Source organism: Vipera berus (assembly GCF_964194415.1).
Source record: "Vipera berus genome assembly, chromosome: 2".
In the NCBI taxonomy this organism is placed as follows: Eukaryota; Metazoa; Chordata; class Lepidosauria; order Squamata; family Viperidae; genus Vipera; species Vipera berus.
In genome coordinates this window covers 97,100,886-97,122,304 of record NC_138203.1, presented here as the reverse complement: position 1 = coordinate 97,122,304, position 21,419 = coordinate 97,100,886, and the positions used below count along the sequence as shown (strand labels likewise).

General features: G+C 39.9%; 1 protein-coding gene across 3 annotated transcripts in view; it reads left to right on the top strand.

Moving 5' to 3' along the window:
* The window catches only part of GAK (cyclin G associated kinase), an 85,770-nt gene that overhangs the window by 33,106 nt on the left and 31,245 nt on the right, over window positions 1-21,419 (top strand). For all 3 annotated transcript variants that reach the window (XM_081317531.1, XM_081317530.1, XM_081317529.1), the window contains exons 10-15: window positions 598-709; window positions 2,252-2,375; window positions 15,233-15,282; window positions 15,395-15,543; window positions 18,470-18,592; window positions 19,803-19,936. In XM_081317531.1, the coding sequence (XP_081173657.1) occupies window positions 598-709; window positions 2,252-2,375; window positions 15,233-15,282; window positions 15,395-15,543; window positions 18,470-18,592; window positions 19,803-19,936 (692 nt within the window). The remainder of the gene's footprint in view (window positions 1-597; window positions 710-2,251; window positions 2,376-15,232; window positions 15,283-15,394; window positions 15,544-18,469; window positions 18,593-19,802; window positions 19,937-21,419) is intronic.

Below are 21,419 nucleotides of genomic sequence, written 5' to 3'. Positions count from 1 at the left end.
GCAGCACCGCCACCAACACCACCCTCTTTTTTTTTTAAACCTATCCTCTGCAGTAAAAGGGGCAAGGAAATAGCATGACATTGTCCTTGGATGGGACAGAAACAGTAGCCAGCTTTTGGCATTATTGGGAGGATTGCAAAATGTTGAGTATCGACGATGTCATTTTAGAGGGCTTTGGGCAACTGAAGAAAAGAGAAATACTATGATTGGCTTTTGGGAAGGGGAACTGCATAATTCCTCCCCAAATTATCCTTTCATTCTGTTCTCTTTCTGCTCCTCCAGGCTAAAATTTCAAAGGCGAAGGAGAAAAGAAAATCGATGGTGAAATATAGAGCAGACTATATACGCCAGTTCTCCATTTTTAATAATTTGGCTTAGTGTTTTTTTTCATATTAGTTAGATTATTGCCTCTTGAATGCTTTATTTAGAGCTTTATATTAAAATCAAAATTTGCAGTCATCCTTGTATTCTATTTTTACAATCAACAAAACATATTTAAAGTGACTCAATATTACCTTTTTAGTACAGATTGGCTGTGGGTGGGGAGGAGTGGGAGTTTTATTTATGTTCACTCCTGCTGTGATGCTTTTTTTCCAGCTTCTTGAACAAAATGGGGGCTACGGGAATTATGCTCAGCCTAAGACATCTTCAGCATTGGTGCCACAGAACTCAAAACCTGCTGGTCAGCTTAACAATATATATAATGCGGGTATGATGCTTAATGGAATTTTCTTCATGTACTGTCCAATTCTTACTGTTTCTTTTAACATTTCTGGCATCTTTCTTATGTAGCCTTTCTTACAGTATTTGACAGTCTCGATTCTTATTTATTTTAGCATTGCTACTAAACTTTTAGGTTTAGACTTTAAAAAGTTTCCCCAAATTCAGAAGTCCTTGGTAAGAAATAATAGTAATCAAGCTTTGAACAGACTCATGATTTCCTTACCTTCTCATATTGATAACATCATATTTACAGTTGAGTTGTTAGATTAGGAGACCCATTTCATAATTTATTCTTTGGGCCGGCTACACTCTCACACCCCAAACTCCTCCCAAGAAAAAAAAAGGAAGGGGAAACATTATGGTTCCCACCTTGAGTTTCTGAAGGAAAGTAAGATATAAATATAACAAACTTCCAGGTTTGGAGTAAATCATGGAATCATAGCAAACCACAGTAGCTTGGACTGTTGGAGTAACGGGGATGGGGGGGGAGTGATTCTGTCTGATGTAGAAAATTCAGTCTGATTCCTTCATCCTTCTCTGAAGAAGTAGTAAAAATCATATGTAAGTTTTTGAATATTTGTTGACAGTATGAATTTGAGAAACGTTGATTCCTAGAACACAAACTGTATTAAAAAGGAAAGAAAAGCCCTGAATTGTATGTTTCCTGACTTGTAAGCAAAATATAGGAACTTGAGACTACTTTCTATGTATTTGTGCCCTAATGCAGCCGCCCCCAACCTTTTGGGCGCCAGGGACCAGTTCTGTAGAGAGAGGTTTTTCCACAGACCGGAGGGCACGTGGTTTTGTGCACCGCCTGCATCCCGCACATGTACACGTGGGGCTTCACACATTTTCAGAGTCCGGTTTCTGGTGCGCCGTGGACCAGTGCCTGTCTGCGACCCGGGATTGGGGCCTCCTGCCCTAATGGGCCTTCAGAATAATTACAATATAATTATAATTAGGAATATATTAATTATACTAGTAATATCTGACCACCTTTTACATAGTGTTACCGTTGATTAAGAGTTTATTCTTCTATGTCTTTACACTCTTTGCATGGAAGAGATGCTATGCATACATAAACAACAGGGCACCTTAGAGACCAAGAAATGTATGTGTGAATTTGTGACTTATAGTCACTTCATTGGATCAGGTGACTGATACACAGATTAGCTAAATAGAGCACCAGTATTGTCACTGGAATCTATTTATTGCAGCTAATAGGTTTGCATGACTCTGTTTGCTTCAGAATGCGGGGACTGTCTTAGAAGAAGGACCATTCACAGCTTTTTTATTGAATTACTGTACTTGGCTGTTCTTCTTTGTGTAGAAAAATATTGCCTTAATTAAAAGACACAGACTGGGGTAATAACATAAATAAAGACAGTAGCTAAAGTGCCCTGCTGAATTTGTTTTTAAATGGAAATACAATTTAATGCAATTTCTAATGCAAATGTAAGTCTGTTTAGAGGAAAGAATAATGGTGATTGCCTGCTTTAGGTTATAATACTGTATTTTTGGCTTCTAGGGCTGATAGTGGCAGAATGTGACCAGTCTTCTAGTGGGTTCTTTGATATCCTTCGAGGTGGGACCGAAAGATTTTTCACGAATATCAAGGATACATCTTCAAAAGTTATTCAGTCTGTAGCCAAGTAAGTAGAAATGTGGCTGTATTGATATTTCCATTCGCTGTATTACAGTTCTCAGTGCAAAGGGCATTTTATGTGCTACCATTATTTTGCTTTTGGAATTTTTACTTTACAAGTTACAACCCATTTACAATCTTGTGGACAGGAAGACTAGGATCAAATGACGAATCTCTCATCTGAACAGAGATATAATACAATGTATTTTATTAATTAATTCTTTTTCAGAGAAAATGTTACTGTACTTAGGAATGTTCAAAGATCATCTGTCAAATGAATGAAAAGTACTTATAAGCATGCCTGATTGTGAGAATAGAATTGTTCAGATTTAAGTATCAGAAATATTGATATTGGGGGAAAAATGGAATTCCAATTCTGAGAAATCATACAGCCAGAATGACCTTTATTCACTAAAGAAAAAATAATAATATAATAAAGTTCTAAGAGTCAAGTCTCTTATGCAAATTAATTTTGTTTACTTTTATTTATTTGTGGTCCAATACCAAGACAGTACATTTTAAAGTACAGTATGCCACCAAACTCAAGTCCTAGAGATAATTTATTGTATAAATTACATTCAGTATTCAAATTGTTTGCAAATTTGCTTTTTAGCACTGTTTACTCATTTGACAGATGATCTTTGAGCATTCCCAAGTACAGTAACATTTTCTCTGAAAAAGAATTAATTAATAAAATATATTGTAATTGGTCTATGGGGCCTGACTTTTTGGACATCCTGTGTGTGTGTGTGTGTGTGTGTGTGTGTGTGTGTGTGTGTGTGTGTATATATATATATATATGGTTTGCCCATAAATACAGTGACCATGGTTTTGATTATTATTTTTTAAAAATATTTATTTATATTTCTCCCGTATTATTTTTTACATTAATTTAGGCAGTGAACATATTCAACTTACCTTCCTTTTCTTATTTTCTCCACAACAGCAACCCTGTGAGGTGGGTTGGGTTGAGAGAGAGCAACCGGCCCAGGGTCACCCAGCTGGCTTTCATGGTTAAGACAAGATTTGAACTTGTGGTCCCCTGCTTTCTAGTCTTGTGCCTTAACCACTAGTGAAGAGGTCCCCAGCCATGTGGGTACCAGGGACTGGTTCCATGGAGAGAGGTTTTTCCACGGACCGGAGGGTGCGTGGTTTTGTGTGCTGCCTGCATCCAACGGATAAGGCTTTGCTTGTTTATGCGGACCGGTTGCTGGCATGCCGTGGCCCGGTACTGGTCCACGCCCTGGGGGTTGGGGATCCCTGCACTAGACCAAACTGGCTTAAGTGAAGGACAAGCCAGAAAAAGAGACAAATCTGAAAAAAAAGGTTGTAAGGATTAAAAAAAAAAGTTTATGTTTGTAACTTCGCTTTACATAGAAAATTTCCAGAGCAAAAGCAAGAAAATAAATAAATAAAACTTAAGGGCAACTTTCTGAAATGGAGGCCTACCCTTTATAATAAAGGACAGGTAGCCACTGTACCTATCAGCCGCTGTATCATTTCTGTACTGTTCTGCCACTAGTTCGGCAGTAGGCTACTGAAAGAAAGTGGTAACTTTAAATTATTGCTAGGAAAACCCAGGAATGTTAGATCTTGAAGCAGAATTGCCATTGTGAATATTTCAAGTGTGGCATTTCCTTTGAACAGTTTTTTTTTAAAAAAAAACACCAGAAAATAAGCCTAAATCCAGTCCCCCAAAATTGATAAGTTTTAGATCAGACATGTCAAACTTGTGACGTTACATGACGTCACATATCGGAACTTTTTCCATATTGCCGGAAATGGGGTGGGCGCAGTTTCTTTGTGACGCGTCCAGCCTCTGGGCCGGCAGTTTGACACCCCTGTTTTAAATTGAGGAAAAGATTTGTTAAAAATGCCAATATTTTGGCAACAAAATTTTTTTATTTATTTATTTTAATTCCATTTATATCCCGCCCTTCTCCGAAGACTCAGGGCGGCTTACAAGCTTAGCAGTAGCCTTCATTCTATGTATATGCCTGCTTATTAGGGCTTTCACACACCACACCCCCAAGCGGCATTATTACAAAGTCAGCTTAATTGCCCCCAACAATCTGGGTCCTCATTTTACCTACCTCGAAAGGACGGAAGGCTGAGTCAACCTTATAAAAAATGAAGTCATAATCTCTAATTTTTAAAAAAAGAAAGATTTTCCAAAGTACTTACCATGGTCAGGTTACTGTCCCTAAATTTCATAATCCGTGTCCAGTTCTCGCTGTTGCTTCTTGGCCCACATATAGGTTTCTCAAGAGACAGATAAGATGGTCTGGTACGCCCATCTCTTTAAGAACTTGCCACAGTTTGTTATGATCCACACAATCAAAGGCTTTAGTATAGTCAATGAAGCAGAAGTAGATGTTTTTCTGGAACTCCCTAGCTTTCTCCATGATCCAGCGTATGTTGGCAATTTGATCTCTAGTTCCTCTGCCTCTTTGCAATCCTGCCTGTACTTCTGGTAGTTCTCGAGCCACATACTGCTGAAGTCTAGCTTGTAGGATTTTAAGCATGACTTTACTAGCATGAGAAATGAGTGCAATGGTGCAATAGTTTGAACATTCTTTGGCACTGCCTTTCTTTGGAATTGGAATGTAAACTGATCTTTTCCAATCCTGTGGCCACTGTTGAGTTTTCCAGATTTGCTGGCAAATTGAGTGTAGCACTTTTACTGCATCGTCTTTTAAGATTTTGAATAGCTCAGCTGGAATTCTGTAACCGCCACTAGCTTTGTTGTTGCTCAGATTTTCTAAGGCTCACTTCTCTTCACATTCTAGGATGTCTGTCTCGAGGTCAGTGACCACCTCATTGTGATTATCAGGGACGTTAAGCTCATTCTTGTATAGTTCTTCTGTGTAATTTTGCCACCTCTTCTTAATCTCTTCTGCCTCTGTTAGGTCTCTGCCATTTTGGTCCTTTATCATGCCCATTTTTGCATGAAATGTTCATCTCTCCAATTTTCTTGAAAAGATCTCTGGTCCTCCCTATTCTATTGTTTTCTTCTATTTCTTTGCATTGTTCATTTAAGAAGGCATTCTTATCTCTTCTAGCTATTCTTTGGAATTCTGCATTCAATTGGGTGTATCTTTCTTTTTCTCCCTTGCCTTTCGCTTCCCTCCTTTCCTCAGCTATTTGCAAAGCTTCCTCAGACAGCCATTTTGCTTTCTTGCATTTCTTTTTCTTTGGGATGGTTTTGGTTGCTACCTGTTGTACAATGTTGCGAACCTCTGTCCATAGTTCTTCAGGCACTCTGTCTATCAGATCTAATTCCTTAAATCTATTTGTCACCTCTACTGTATATTCAACAGGGATATGATTTAATTCATACCTGAGTGGCCTAGTGCTTTTCCCTACTTTCTTCAGTTTAAGCCTAAACTTTGCAAGGAGAAGCTCATGGTCTGAGCCACAGTCAGCTCCTGGTCTTGTTTTTACTGACTGTATAGAGCTTCTCCATCTTTGGCTGCAGAGCATATAGTCAATCTGATTTCTGTGTTGACCGTCTGGTGATGTCCATGTGTAGAGCCGTCTCTTGGGTTGTTGGAAAAGAGTGTTTGCTATGACCATTGTATTCTCTTGACAGAATTCTATCAGCCTGTGCCCTGCTTCATTTTGCACTCCAAGGCCAAACTTGCCTGTTATTCCGGTTATCTTTTGGCTTCCTACTTTAGCATTCCAATCCCCCATGATGATAAGAACATCATTTTTTGGTGTTAGTTCTATAAAGTGCTGTAGGGCTTCATAGAACCGGTCAATTTCATCCTCTTCAGCACTGGTGGTTGGGGCATAGACTTGGACTACTGTGATATTGAATGGTTTGCCTTGGATTCAAACTGAAATCATTCTGTCATTTTGAGGATTGTATCCCAGTATTGCTTTTCCTATTCTTTTATTGACTATGAAGGCTACTCCATTTCTTCTGAGGGATTCTTGCCGGCAGTAGTATACATGATGGTCATCTGAATTAAATTCAGCCATTCCTGTCCATTTTAGTTCGCTGATACCTAAGATGTCGATGTTCAGTCTTGTCATCTCTTGTTTGACCACGTCCAGCTTGCCTTGATTCATGGATCTTACATTCCAGGTTCCTATGGAGAAAAAATGTTTACAGCATCGGACTTTCCTTTCACCACCAGACACATCCACAGCTCAGCGTCCTTTCGGCTTTGGCCCAGTCGCTTCATTCTTTCTGGCGCTACTAGTACTAGCCCTCTGCTCTTCCCCAGTAGCATATTGGACGCCTTCCGACCTGAGGGGCTCATCTTCCAGCGTCATATCGTTTTGCCTTTTGGTACTGTCCATAGAGTTTTCATGGCAAAGATACTGGAGTGGGTTGCCATTTCCTTCTCCAGTGGATCACGTTTTGTCAGAACTCTCTGCTATGACCTTTCCGTCTTGGGTGGCCCTGCACGGCATAGCTCATAGCTTCATTGAATTACGCAAGCCCCTTCGCCACGACAAGGCAGTAATCTATGAAGGGGATTTCCAACTATAGTGGAATGCTTTTTAAAAATGATTTTTAGTGTTTCAGTTGTTTTTATTGCATGTTATACTGTCATTTTGGAATTATCCTTAATGCTTAGACTTTAAACTAGCACACCTAATTTACATATGAAAAACAACTAGAATCCAGTCAAATTATTCCCTTATGGATGTTGCATTGCAAATTACATCACCAATGGTGTGTTCAAGGTGGCAGGAATATGAGGAATCATAGCTGAGAATTGCTAAAAACAGGGCTGTCAAGCTAGCTGGCTTTTCAGTTAGAATCATTTCCCAGCCACTAAAGCTCTAGAATCATGCTGTAAGGCTCAAAATAACATCATTAATGGTCCCAAACACTCATTTATTTGTTCACTGAAGCTATGCTTCGCCTCTAATCTAGTTTGGGATCTAGCTCACATGTTAGATAAGACAGTAGTAACCATTCAAGGCTTGCTCTGTTCTGTGTCGCCTTAGCAACTCATAGTTTCTAAATCATTTGAGGTTGTGTGGATCATTTCATTTTTTTCTTTCAGTTATTGTCTGAGAAGAAGCGTGGGCATGGGAACAGAGAGTTCAGAGTGACCCATGTGATGTTTGTTTTCAAAAAATGCCAAGATGGGATGAGGAGTAATGAGATGGATTTGCATTTTTTTTAAGGCCTGCAGGATTAAGTTGCCTTACTAACATGAGAAGCCCTGTTTGTTTTTTTGCTTTTGTTTTATTGCAGTAATTTTTGAATATAATATCTGGTGTATGAGTGAAATGGAATTAATTGAATCTGTGGTCGTATTAGTCTATTTTCTCCTAAAGCAGAGGATTATTATTATTATTTTTTACATAGTTTTGCATCTGCTCTACACCAGGATTTTCATGGGGTGGGGCAGGTGATTTGGGCACATTTGAGAATTTGAACACCTGTAATGGTTGTCATGCTAAATCTGGCCGATCACAGAAACCCTTATTATTATTATTATTATTATTATTATTATTATTATTATTATTATTATTATTATTATTATTATTATTATTATTATTATTATTATTATTATTATTATTAATATTTCTATACCGCCCTTCTCCCGAAGGACTCAGGGCGGTGTACAGGGCAAGAATAAAACACAGAAATTTACAAAAGATAAAAGGTAATTAAATACATGCCCAATTAAAAAATACAGTTAATACATACTAAAAACCCCAATAAAAAATAGTAAAAACCCCACCAATCCCCCCTCAGGCCAGGCCGGCTTGCTCGAACAAGTATGTTTTCAGATCGCGGCGAAAGGAGCGAAGATCGGGCGCCGTCCGGAGCTCAACCGGTAACTGGTTCCATAGCTCCGGGGCGCCCACAGAGAAGGATCTCCCCCTGGGGGCCACCAGTCGACATTCTCTGACCGGTGGCACCCTGAGGAGGCCCTCTCTGTGGGAACGCACAGGGCGGAGGGAAGTAGACGCCGGCAGCAGGTGTTCCCTAAGGTACTCCGGACCCCTGCCATGTAGGGCTTTAAACACCATTACTAGCACCTTGAATCTCACCCGGAAGACAACTGGTAACCAATGCAGCTCACGGAGCAGAGGTGTGACATGGGAGTATCGGGAGACTCCCAACACAACTCTCGCGGCTGCATTCTGTACCAGTTGGAGCCTCCGGGTGGTCCTCAAGGGAAGCCCCATGTAGAGAGCGTTGCAGTAGTCTAGACGAGAGGTCACGAGCGCGTGAGTGACCGTGCATAAATCATCCCGGCTTAGATAGGGCCGCAACTGGCGCACCAGGCGAACCTGGGCGAAAGCCCCCCTAGTCACAGCCACCATGTGATCTTCCAAGGTGAGCCGTGAATCTAGGAGGACTCCCAAGTTGCGAGCCCTATCTACGGGGGGTAATAATTCACCCCCCATAGAAAGAGATGGAATATCCGAATAGACCCGGGATGAAGGTATGCAAAGCCACTCGGTCTTGTCGGGGTTGAGTTGAAGTCTGTTCCTCCCCATCCAGACCCGATGTATGACAGAACATAAAACAAATCCCGGGATTGCAATTACTCGCTATTTTATTTTCTAAATTTGATCAAAGGAACTGTAAGTTATGTTTATAGTGATTGGCTTTGCTACATGCTATTTTCCCATTTGTTTTTTTTCCCTAAACTGCAAGAATATTTTTTTTTAAAAAACAGATAGGGCAAAGAACTGGACAAAATGCTGGACAAGCTATTCACAGAGCCTTGGTGGAGCAGTGGGCTAATGCCTCCTTAAGTAACACCAGCTGCCTGCAATTAGTGCAGGTTCGCATCCCACCAGGCTCAAGGTTGACTCAGCCTTCCATCCTTCCGAGGTAGGTAAAATGAGGACCCAGATTGTTGGGGGCAATTAAGCTGACTTTGTAATAATGCCGCTTGGTGGGGTGTGTGAAAGCCCTAATAAGCAGGCATCTACATAGAATGAAGGCTACTGCTAAGCTTGTAAGCCGCCCTGAGTCTTCGGAGAAGGGCGGGATATAAATGGAATTAAAATAAAAAATAAAAATAAAAAAATACAGTAGATGACACACTGTCACATTGGGAGTCAGGTATTAGACCAAAGTTTCCGTCATCTCGAGATCATTGATGCCCCTGCAGATAAGTCAGTGAGGGAAGATGATATTCTAATAACAAATCTTGAGTGCCATCTTTTCTGTAGTATTCAGTGTTGTTGCTGCTGCTGTTGTTATTGGTTCACAAATACCCTTGTACTATGCTGCATTCTGTGTGCCGAAATATTGTTGCCTGGTGCGACTTCAGCATGAATCGATTCCTCTTTGCACATTTGAGGGGCAGAGAACGATGGTTGTTACTTCATTGCTCAAGAGGAAAAGGTTTGTTTATATAGGCTCTGAAGGAGGCTTTGATGACAATTTAATGATCTGCTTAAAAGGATGGGAACTTCTGTTCTTTGGGTAGCGGCAAAGAAATCTATAACAGTATGTCGGTTTCATCGATCTTCATATGGTTTTTTATCTTCAGTGTACTGCAAACTTGGAATGAAAGAAAATAACTTATTTGGGTATCCCGAAGGTTAAAGTAACTACTCATCATAGGATCAGAGAGCTATATGGACTTTTTTTTTTAATCTTAGGTAGTCCGGTATGTGACTGGTACCTTCTGAAGGATAACTACTCTATTGAACAGATCAGTGGGAAAAAGAGGCAGAGTCCTCCATCTCGGTGTTAATCCATAGAACAGTTTTCACATAATTCAAAGTCTTCATGCATTTTATGCAAGGAAGAAATAACCAGTTAGACCGGAAAAAGAACATACTTCTTTCTCTGCTGTTCAGCAGCCTAATTGGATGAAAAGTTTATGAGACTGTTAAGTATTTAGCTAACAGCAAGTGCAACTGATTTATAGGGGGGGGGGTGGGTTTCAGGTCTAGTATTCTGGAGGGATTATGACATCAGATTAGGCCAACCAATCATATATCATTTAACCCACATACTGTTCCATGATGTCATTCTGTTGCTGGCCTGGAACCAAGACAATGGTTCAGTGTCAAATAGCTCACTTAGGTTTAGGTTTACCTTTTTTGCTAGTCACTCAGTCCTTGAATGCTAGCAGCTATATACTGTCAGAGGGAATTCTCATTGGGATGGCCTGGAATCGTTTCTTTCAAGCGGGGTCTTTCCTGGGCAAGGTGAAGGACCTCAGGAGATGCCTTGTCATATTTCATGGGTTGATGTCTCAGGGTTTCTGAGCTTTTATATTATTTGGCATTTGGGTAGCGACAGTGGGAAAAACATTTGACCTCCCACTTTAGGGGGGAAAAAAATCTTACATTTACTACCAGTAGTGCAGGGGTGTCAAACTCAATTTCACTGAGGGCCGCATCAGCATTGCGGTTGCCCTCAGGGGGCCGGGTGGGTGTGGCCAGGGTGGGCATGGCCTACTGGGTGGGCGTGGCTAGAGTGCATATGGCCTACTGGGTGGGCATGGCCAGCTCTACATCGTTCGCATCAAGGGTGCCTATGGGGGCCTGGGCAGGAGTGGGACAGATCTGAGGGTCTCTGGCAGAAGGAGGGTCTCTGGGCCAGGGCCAAGGTAGTGGGGGCCGTTCCCTCACTGTTTCCAGGATGGCTTCGCGGGCCACATGAAACCACTTCGCGGGCTGGATCTGGCCCCCGGGCCTTGTGTTTGACATGTCTGCAGTAGTGTATTTTAGTTGGTGCTTCATGGTTTGAGCCACAGGATAAGATTTGATGGGGCAAGAACTCAAAAGCGATTGATCCTTCAATATTGACAACCTAATTTCACTCCAATATAGTGAAATTAATTCTTACAAAAAAACAACAACTAGGAAACACAATCAAGGATTTTACTAAAGTGGACAAAGTGATCATTAGTTTCTTTATTGCTCCCGTGAGAATACATGTGCATGGGTATCCTAACACAGTGATGTTATTTCCACTTTTATAGGGCATCTTTTATATTTATTCAAGATCTATAGAGTCACATATTATCTCTATATATCCAGCAGGATTAGTGTTCTGTTCTTTCTTAATGACTGTTCTATTATATAATATAGCAAAGTTTGTCCACTTGCGTATTATATATTAACTTATATTTTGAACCCCTAAATGGGCTTCACTGAAAATAATTTGATTTCTTAGGTAATGATCAGATGTTTTGGAACATTTGCTGGCTGGAAAATCCATAAGTAGTACTCTTAACCTAACTTGAAAACTTCAGGCCAAAGAAGGCTGTGGTATATAATGAGAGATAACATAAATTATTGGATCGGAGTAGATTTTTTTGTATCTGGTGAACATTTATAATTTGACCCAAGCATTCTTAGCTGGAAATAAGCAACATTTTAATTGGTAGAAAGAAATGAAAAATTACTGTATCTCTTGGAATATATCACGGAAACACAAGTGCATCCGTCTGGCATAAGCCCCCAGGGGGAGAGCATTCTCGGTGGGTGCGCCAACCCTTTGGAACTGCTTGCCAGCCGAAATCCGGATGGCCCCCGACCTTCGCACCTTCCGGCGGGACTTAAAAACCTACCTATTCCAGCAAGCCGACCTGGCCTGATAGATTTTGAGGTTTCACTTGTTTTACTATTGCTTTACTGTATACTTACCTTGCTCTGTACACCGCCCCGAGTCCTTCGGGAGAAGGGCGGTATATAAAATAAATAAATAAATAAATAAATAAATAAGCAATATTTGTGAAAATAGTCAACTAAGTTTGGGAAGAGTTGTCAGTATTGGCTCTCACCCACATTGATGGTTCTTGTTATTCATAATGGTATCCATCCAGTTTAATGTGGGCTAAAGCATTTGGGGCAAGGAAAAACAAAAGCAGAATTTGATTTGGAAAGTTCCATTCCCCCCCCCCCCCCCCCCGTATCTTTACTTTGGCTTTTTGGGTGACTTCTGTTTTGTTTTGTTTTACTTTTGGATTTTGTGTGTGATGCTTCTTTCCTTACCCATTTTTCCCCATTGCTTTTCATCATTCCATACTCATGTTCCTTAGCAGCCCAAGGTAAATATTTCTTCACTACGTTAGTATTTGTACTGTGTGTGCATGCTACAGTCATTATGAAACTCCAAACTTTTTTCTGAACTCTCAGGTTTTACCTGTGCCTTGTGATCTCTGCTCATTGCTTTAACACATGCATGTATGTAGACCTATAACCTTAGGAATTAACACATTGTCATTACGTTCTCAGTTACATTTATATTTAGTATCATATTCTTGGTACATGTACAACTTTAGAGTTTTTTGTTTTTTTTCATTAGCCCACTAAATTGCTATATCTAGTATTCCTGGCTGTTTTTTGCTCCTCCAGTAGGTACACACATAGTAGGAAGCAGATTACTGTGAAGTATTGTCACTGAAATCCTTGATTTCTGTGTTATTTTTAGGACTTGAGAAAGAATGGGGCTGTATTTTTAGGGGTGTGTGTAGCCAGATAAAATAACCTCTGTGAACCATGTTAAATCGTCCTGTGCGCTCCCACACAGAGGGCCTCCTCAGGGTGCCGTCGGTCAGAGTGTCGGCTGGCGGCCCCCAGGGGGAGAGCATTCTCTGTGGGCGCGCCAGACCTGTGGAACCGCTTGCCGGTTGAGCTCCGGATGGCTCCTGACCTTCGCTCTTTCCGCCGTGATCTGAAAACTTACCTATTTGAACAAGCCGGCCTGGTCTAATGGGTTTGGGGTATTTTAATTTGTAATAATTTTTAATAATTTTTAATTATTTATTGTAATGGGCTAGTTCTATTTAATCTTATTTTTAACTTTTGTATATTGTATTTTTATTGCCCTGTACACCGCCCTGAGTCCTTCGAAAGAAGGACGGTATAGAAATTAAATTAATAAATAAATAATAAATAATAAATTGAATTAACCTATTCAAACTAAAACCATTTTCTGAAAGGAATAATTCCAGTAAGCGTATTGCAGCAACTGAATTGAAATATGCACACACTATATAATGATCTCCGTAGGGATTGTTACATGTTCAGATCTCCACAAAATGGAAAAAAAAAGTTGTTGCAAACACTAAAGAATGGATAAAAATGGCTCCCTACATAAAACTCTGGCTCTGGTATCCAGGCCCCATGAAAAATTTAAGCTACTGTATAAATATCAAAACTCCCATTTAAGTTAACCATATCTTTGTTACGTAGGATAGAGAAGGGCAATTGACACCCCAAGGGCTTGCTGGTTTCTTGCCCAATTTTGCACATAGTTCTACTTAGACCAAACTAAGAATCCACTGACTTGGACAAATGTGGTTTGTTAGGCGGCCTCCCAAAATTGGTCAGTTATTGAGATTATTAACATCTCAAAATGTGCTAATTAAGATGCTGTAGGCCTAGGCCAGCCTACCGGCTCCTTCCGAATAGTTTCATTTGCAGTGCCCATAATTTCCAGACATTCCCTCTCTCCTTCACCTATGTAGTCCAGGCCATCGTTCAGGAAGAATTTTGCTCAATTCATAGCTTTGCTGTGAAGCAAATTGGCAAGGGAGATCAAGTCTCAGTTGATAGTTGATTAAGGAATAATAGTTAATAGTTGATTAAAGGAAGAGGGAAATCCTGAGCATAAATGTGGAAGGTAGACCTCAAATAGCTGGTTAAAGGATTTGTCACTTTTGTGTGTGGATGTGGGTGTTTTCTTTAACTTCTCTAGCTTACTGAATCTGTTTTTCAACTCTAAAAATGCCATCTTAAAAAAAAAATCTGTGCCGACTTAAATTAACCTTTTTCCTGCATAATATTAGTTATCGTCCAGTTCACTGCTTGAGATTGATTCACCATTATGTCACACTGCATAATTGATCGTTATTTTGTAGACCACTTTCATTAATGCTAATCTCTGTATTGTATGGCCTAATACGTTCACTACAGGTAGTTCTCAACTTATGACCACAATTGACCCCAAAATTTCCATTGCTAAGCGAGACAGTTAGGTGAGTTTTAACCCATTTTATGACCTTTATTGCCACAGTTGTTAAGTGAATCACTGCAGCCAAGTTAGTAACACGGTTAAGTGATTCTGGCTTCCCCATTAACTTTGCTTGTCAGAAGGTTGCAAAAGGGGATCACATGACCCCTGCGATGCTGCAGCCATCTTAATATGTGCCAGTTGCCAAGCGCCCGAATTTTGATCACACGGCTATTGGGATACTGCAGTGGTCATAAGTGTGAAAAACAGTCATAAATCACTTTGTTCAGTGCCATTGTAACTTCAAACAGTCACTAAGTGAAAGGTTGTAAATTGAGAACTACCGTACTATTCTACTTCTGCCTCCTGTTCCTCCTCCTTCCCTCTGTAGCCATTTAGTGTCATTTGTGTAGAGTACAAAAGAGAGTGGAGGATTGCCACCTCTGTACCTGTTGTATCTTGAAGGACTTTTTGCAGTTGATGTAATAGCAAAGGAGCCTATTAATTTCGCAGAGCATTGATACAATCTAGGAAGAGGAAACCTGCAACCCTCAGGATATTTGCCAAACTATTATTCCCAGCATACCTCACCACTGGGCATGCTGTAGGAATACAGATATACTTGTAGTTACCATTAGCTGGACAGATGCAGATTTCTCCCAAAGAATATTTTCCCCGCACCCTGCTTGAAAAAAGTTAATTTGATAAAGCCTATTATCTAAGCCTTAGATTCTAAGGCAATGATCAGAATCCTTCAGTTTTGAGGTAATTGTTTTTTTTCTCAAAAATGTATTAACCAGTGTTATTCTAGATTTTGTAGTCTATCTCCCATAGTTCAGATCTTGGAGAATCACATTTTTGACCATCTCTTGGGGATAGAGAGAACAGGTGGTGGGTCTTGTTTGATGAACATTCTAACTTTTAACTCGAGTTCTTTTTAATATATATTTCAGTTATGCAAAAGGAGATTTGGATATATCCTACATTACATCCAGAATTGCTGGTATGATTATTATTATTTTTTATTAAACGTGGTTTTCTTTAACAGCAGATTAAATATATTGAGTTCAGCCCTGACTGGTTTTTTTTTTTAACTTTTTCCCTTCGTTCTCTAGTGATGTCATTTCCGGCAGAAGGTGTTGAGTCTGCTATAAAAAATAATATCGAAGACGTGCGGCTTTTCTTGGACTCAAAACATCCTGGACGCTATGCTGTCTACAATCTGTCTCCAAGATCATATCGGCCCTCCAGATTTCACAATAGGGTGTGTAAAGTAGTATTACTTTCCTCCATTATGTTTGGTACGTGGCAGTATTGCCCATCTCATGGTACATCTTCCTTATCTTGGTATGAAAATAGTAAGACTGCGTCTATAGCAGGGGTGTCGAACTCGCAACGTCACCTGACGTGTCGCAACGTATGGTGAATTTTTTTCCACTTCTGGCAATAGGGTGGGCGCGGTTTTGGCATGACGCATCTGGCCTGCGGGCTGGCAGTTCGACACCCCTGGTCTATAGTTTGAAAGAAAAATTTTCAAGCAGACCTCCGACCATCATCAAAGCTCAAACTCTTTTTTTTTTAGCCTGAAGGCTTCATTCAATCTTCTTCAAAGAGAAGAAGAGATTGCCAGTAAAATGGAAGGAGGAGGAATCAAAAGAAGAAAGGAATATTTCATAAACTAAATATATAAATAGACAAGAAGGAGAGTAGATGTGGTAGTTCCTGCTAGATGTATCCAGAAGATCTATTGAACAGGATATGAAATTATTTACAGACAAAATAACACATACTCTCGCATATACCTTTGCCTCTGCTAGTAGCAATTCTTAAGAAAGAAACAGCCTGTTGAAAGAATTTGTGTGTGTTTGTATTCTGCCAGTTTTAATAATTTGAAATTAAGAGAAAGACCATTCAAAAACATTAGCAAATCTGTTTCCAAATATTAATGGATTTGGTTTTGTTTAACTTACGCATAAGTTCCAAGTGCATATCATTTTATATATGCATCTTAATTCTGAACGGCCATCGCTTCCAAGCTATTTCAGTGCCATTCTATGCTGGTAAAGTTTAGTGACAAACGAAGCTCTGTGGGCTGCCTCAAAGCCTTGGGGTGGAGAGGAGGAATCACACATAAGCTGTGAGTTGCCCCCATTATTGGATAAGCTCTTATAACATTGAAACTTGCTGCTAGAAAATGCGATGTGCTTGTAGGGTTTTTCGAGGTTCCCAGGAAGCACTCTCTGAATTAGGGATATGCCAAATATTCCCTTTCAGAGACAAAACCTTCCAAAGAACACTCAAGACAGTCTGTTCCTCCTCCAGACTAGGCTGATCTGACTTCTGGAGGTTTTTCTGGAAGTAAACGTTTCAGATATGATTTTACACAACCCAAACCATCATATTCCAGGAATCCATAAGAGGAAGACTGTTGCCAATCATATCCTGTTTACAAATTTCAATTGGCTACCAGCCCTGTAATGGACTGGGCAACCTTGTATTCTGCCTGCAGTAGTGCTGCTTCTGCCTTATTACCACAAAAGACCGGTGAAGTTTCAGAATGTTTGAAAATAGGAGCAGCACTGTCAACAAATCAATTAATCTAAAGGAGATTTCAAAAAAGCCAATGTTAGTATGGCAAGTTAATTATATTAACTTCAGTAAGGCATTTGATAAAGTAGATCACAACCTACTACTTGATAAGATAGAAAAATGTGGGTTAGATAGCATCACCACCAGATGGATTTGTAGCTGGCTGATAGGCCATACTCAGTGTGTGGTCCTCAATGGAACTGCATCTACATGGAAGGAAGTGTGTAGTGGGGTGCCCCAGGGCTCTGTTCTGGGCCCAGTGCTCTTCAATATCTTCATTAACGATTTGGATGAGGGGATAGATGGGGAACTCATCAAATTTGCAGACGACACCAAGCTGGCAGGAATAGCCAATACTCCAGAAGATAGGCTTAAAATACAGGAGGATCTGGACAGACTCGAACACTGGGCGCTATCTAACAAAATGAAATTCAATGGTGAAAAAAGTAAGGTTCTACATTTAGGCAGGAAAAATCAAATGCACAGGTATAGTATAGGTGGTACCTTGCTCAATAGTAGTAACTGTGAGAGGGATCTCGGAGTCCTTGTAGACAATCACTTCAGTATGAGCCAGCAGTGTGCTGCAGCTGCCAAAAAAGCCAACACAGTGCTAGGCTGCATTAACAGAGGGATAGAATCAAGATCAAGTGAAGTACTAATACCACTTTACAATGCCTTGGTAAGGCCACACCTGGAATACTGCATCCAGTTTTGGTCACCACGATGTAAAAAAGATGTTGAGACTCTAGAAAGGGTACAGAGAAGAGCAACAAAGATGATTGGGGGACTGGAGGCTAAAACATATAGGGAACGGTTGCTGGAATTGGGTATCTGTAGTTTAACGAAGAGAAGGGTGAGGGGTGACATGATAGCAGTGTTCCAATATCTCAGGGGCTACCACAAAGAAGAGGGAGCCAAGCTATTCTCCAAAGCACCTGAAAGCAGGACAAGAAGCAACGGATGGAAACTAGTCAAGGAGAGAAGCAACCTAGAACTAAGGAGAAACTTCCTGACAGTTAGAACAACTAACCAGTGGAACAACCTGCCTCCAGAAGTGGTGAATGCTCCAACACTGGAAGTTTTTAAGAAGAGACTGGAGAACCATTTGTCTGAAATGGTATAGGGTTTCCGCCTGAGCAGGGGGTTGGACTAGATGACCTCCAAGGTCCCTTCCAACTTATTATTATTATTATTAAAAAAAGATAATAAGTTTTAGGAGAATTAGATAAAGCTAACTTACTGTCTTTTAAAACTATGTCCTAAAGAACCTGGAATGACTTTCCCTCTATGCTTTTGTAGACACAAGTAATATCCTTGCAATATCGCCCTTCTTCTTTCCCCCCCCCCTTTAAACCTTTCATTCAGAGAGTTCCAAAAAGATCAAAGGACATTTCAGATTTAAAATGGACACAATGTGCAATTTGTTACGGGAAAAACAGGTAGCCGTTGCACCAGTTTAGCACCGTTGTTTCCAGGAAAAGAAAGGGCTTGATCGCATCTGTGGGATCGGTTAAATTGAAGACTTGGCATTTTTTTAAAAAAAATTGTGATAATAGTTGGCAGTATATTAGATTTAATAAATCAAAGTGTTCCCTTAACAGGTATCTGAATGTGGTTGGCCGGCAAGGCGTACACCAAGCCTTCAAAACCTTTATAGCATCTGTAAGAACATGCATTCGTGGCTGAAGCAAGATCCAAAGAATGTTTGCATTGTGCATTGCCTTGTAAGTAAGGGATCACGTGATCTCCTTTTGTCACCTTCTGACAAGCAAAGTCAAATGGGGAAGCCAGATTCACTTAACAGCTGTGTCGTTAACTTAACAGCTGCAGTGATTCACTTAAGAACTTTAAAATTCACTAAATAAATGTCTTATTTGACAACAAAAATGTTAGGCTCAATTATGGTCATACATTGAGGACTATCTGTAGTCATTTAAAATTCACCGTGAATAGCTTGGGGGCAGAGTATCATAAAACCATAAACTAATATATATTGGGAAGATCTATACACCGTGACATAAATCTAAGATTTTAATTCAATGCTAAAGATTTAAAATAAGGGGAAGGATGATTATTATTATTTTTTGGTTGCTGGAGTTCAGGCACTGGTGGGGATAAAGAGGGTGTAGCTTTACCAGGCAAGGCTGATTTTGATGTAGATGTATTTTTAATGTCTGTAAGCTGCCCAGAATTACACTTAGGTAAGATGGGCAGCCAATAAAGTTTATAAATAAGTAAGTGAGTGAGTGAGTGAGTGAATGAATGAATGAATGAATGAATGAATGAATGAATGAATGAATGAATTGTTCTGAAGTCAAAAGTATCCGCTATGTGGTATCCTGGTATGACAATTCTTTTTCTCCAGCCTCTGGATCATTCTTGCCAAACTGCAAAACTGATTTCTTAGCAGAGGAATTTTGAAATCATGATTACCACATGGCAGACACATGAGCAGAAGTAGGCAAACAAAATGATTAGCAGATTGAGGAACCTCCTTTATAATAGGAGTCTGAATGGTTTGGAATCATCTATTTATAGGACTATACATTCCGGAGGGGAAGTTCTTCCCCCATAGTATTAAATCTTATGTCTAATTTGGATTTTCATATATAAATGCAATTCGGTAAGGCAACCCTAGCTTGAATATTGGGTTTGGAAAGTAACCTTGAGACTGCAGACTGTATTTTCTCAATCTACAGACGAGGAGGCTTTTCCTCAGCTATATTAAATCAAGTCAAATCTTTTGTTGCAGTCAATGATCAGTAATAGGTGCAATTCAGCCACAGTTTGACGGGGTGGGCGGGGAAGAGAAGTGGGATATAAATAGGTGAGCAATTCACAGAAAAGAGAGGAGATTTTCTTGCCAATAGTTGATGCACATTTTGCTTGATTTTCAGTAATTCCCCTCTTTGATGGGGCTGTGTTTTTTCATAGGACGGAAGAGCAGCATCGGCAGTCGTTGTCTGTTCTTTCCTATGTTTCTGTCGCCTCTTCACCACGGCTGAAGCTGCTGTTTATATGTTTAGCATGAAACGTTGTCCTCCCGGCATTTGGCCATCGCATAAGAGGTACGTTGTTTGCAGAATCAACCTGTTTCCTTAAAGACAAATCGTACTCTTTTTTTTTCTTCAAAATTTGCAGAGTAGTAAGGAGGTGTAAGCAGATCAGTGAAGTGTGTCTTCTTACAAAGGCATTTGGTTCCTCAGGGTCCTATCCTTTTCGTACAGTCCACAGTGAGATGTTTTTATAATTGTAGTATTGGCATTAATATCAAACAATGCTTAGGTCACTTTCCAATTAAAGCATTCCTGCAAATCCAGCATAGGTGCCAGACCTGACTGGAGTTTTTCATTCCCCCCTTCTTTTTAATTTAATATCCCACCAATCTTTTCATCGCCCATCATTTTCTGACATTTTGTTTGTTTTGATTGGGGAAAAAAATAAAAATATGGCCACAATAAAGTCAAGGCTGTTACATGCAGACTGGAAGAAAGCTAACATCCCCTAACTCATTTGGGTTTTAAACATAGTGTCTGTGTGCCACGAGGCCTAGTAACATAGCAGGAGCAGTGAAAATGTTATTATGGGAATGACTCAGCTGTACCACTCTTTTTACCTCATGTCCTGGAGGACTAATGGCTTAACTGACAGCTAACTGTTAATCCCAGATTGATCCAACCAACAAAACAATGTTTAAGGAAATTTAATTCCTGATAAATTGGTTATGGCAGCCTGCAATTTAGACATCTTTCCTTAACCACAATTTGACTTTAGTCTGGGCTCATGTAGCATGCTAAGCTCAACCACAGTAGGCATAGCATATTGTGTGAATCTGTTCATTCTACAAGATAGCACTGATTTCCTCTTTTCAGCTATTGAGAGCTCCTTTTTCTCATCTATCATTCAGATGCTGCCTTACTTTGCTGATAAAGTTCATGCCTTTTTAAAGGTCATGATTTTTAAATGTATTTAGATTTCAAATTAATTTATTTTTGAGGCTTCTGATACATTTTTCATTGATAAAAAATTCGAACGTAGAGATAGGAGTACAAAAAGAGGGAATATAATAATAAAACTGCAGAGATTATGACAACCCCATAAGCCTTATTACAACCATTTGCTCCTCAAACATTGCTCAGCTGCATATTTAGACCTCTCTTTAGGGCATAGGAAGTAAGTATGATCTAACAAATGAAACATTAATAAAAAAAATATCTTTTTTTGTGAAGTCATTTGTTTCTTAGTATGAGTTTAATGATGCTCGCTTAAATTAAACATGCAAAACACTCTTGTGGTTCAGCCATTGGTCTATAGCAGTGTTTCTCAACTTGGCAACTTGAAGACGTCTCCATGTTGGCTGGAGAATTCTGGGAGTTGAAGTCTACACATCGTCTACACATCTTCAAGCTACCAAGGTTGAGAAACACGGGTTTATAGCAAGCATGTCTCCCAGTTATGGGGTTATACGAACTGAAAGAAGATGGCTTTATTCTTCTCAGAGTACCTCTGTGTTACAATACTGTTTAACTATGTACAGCATAATAGTAGGAG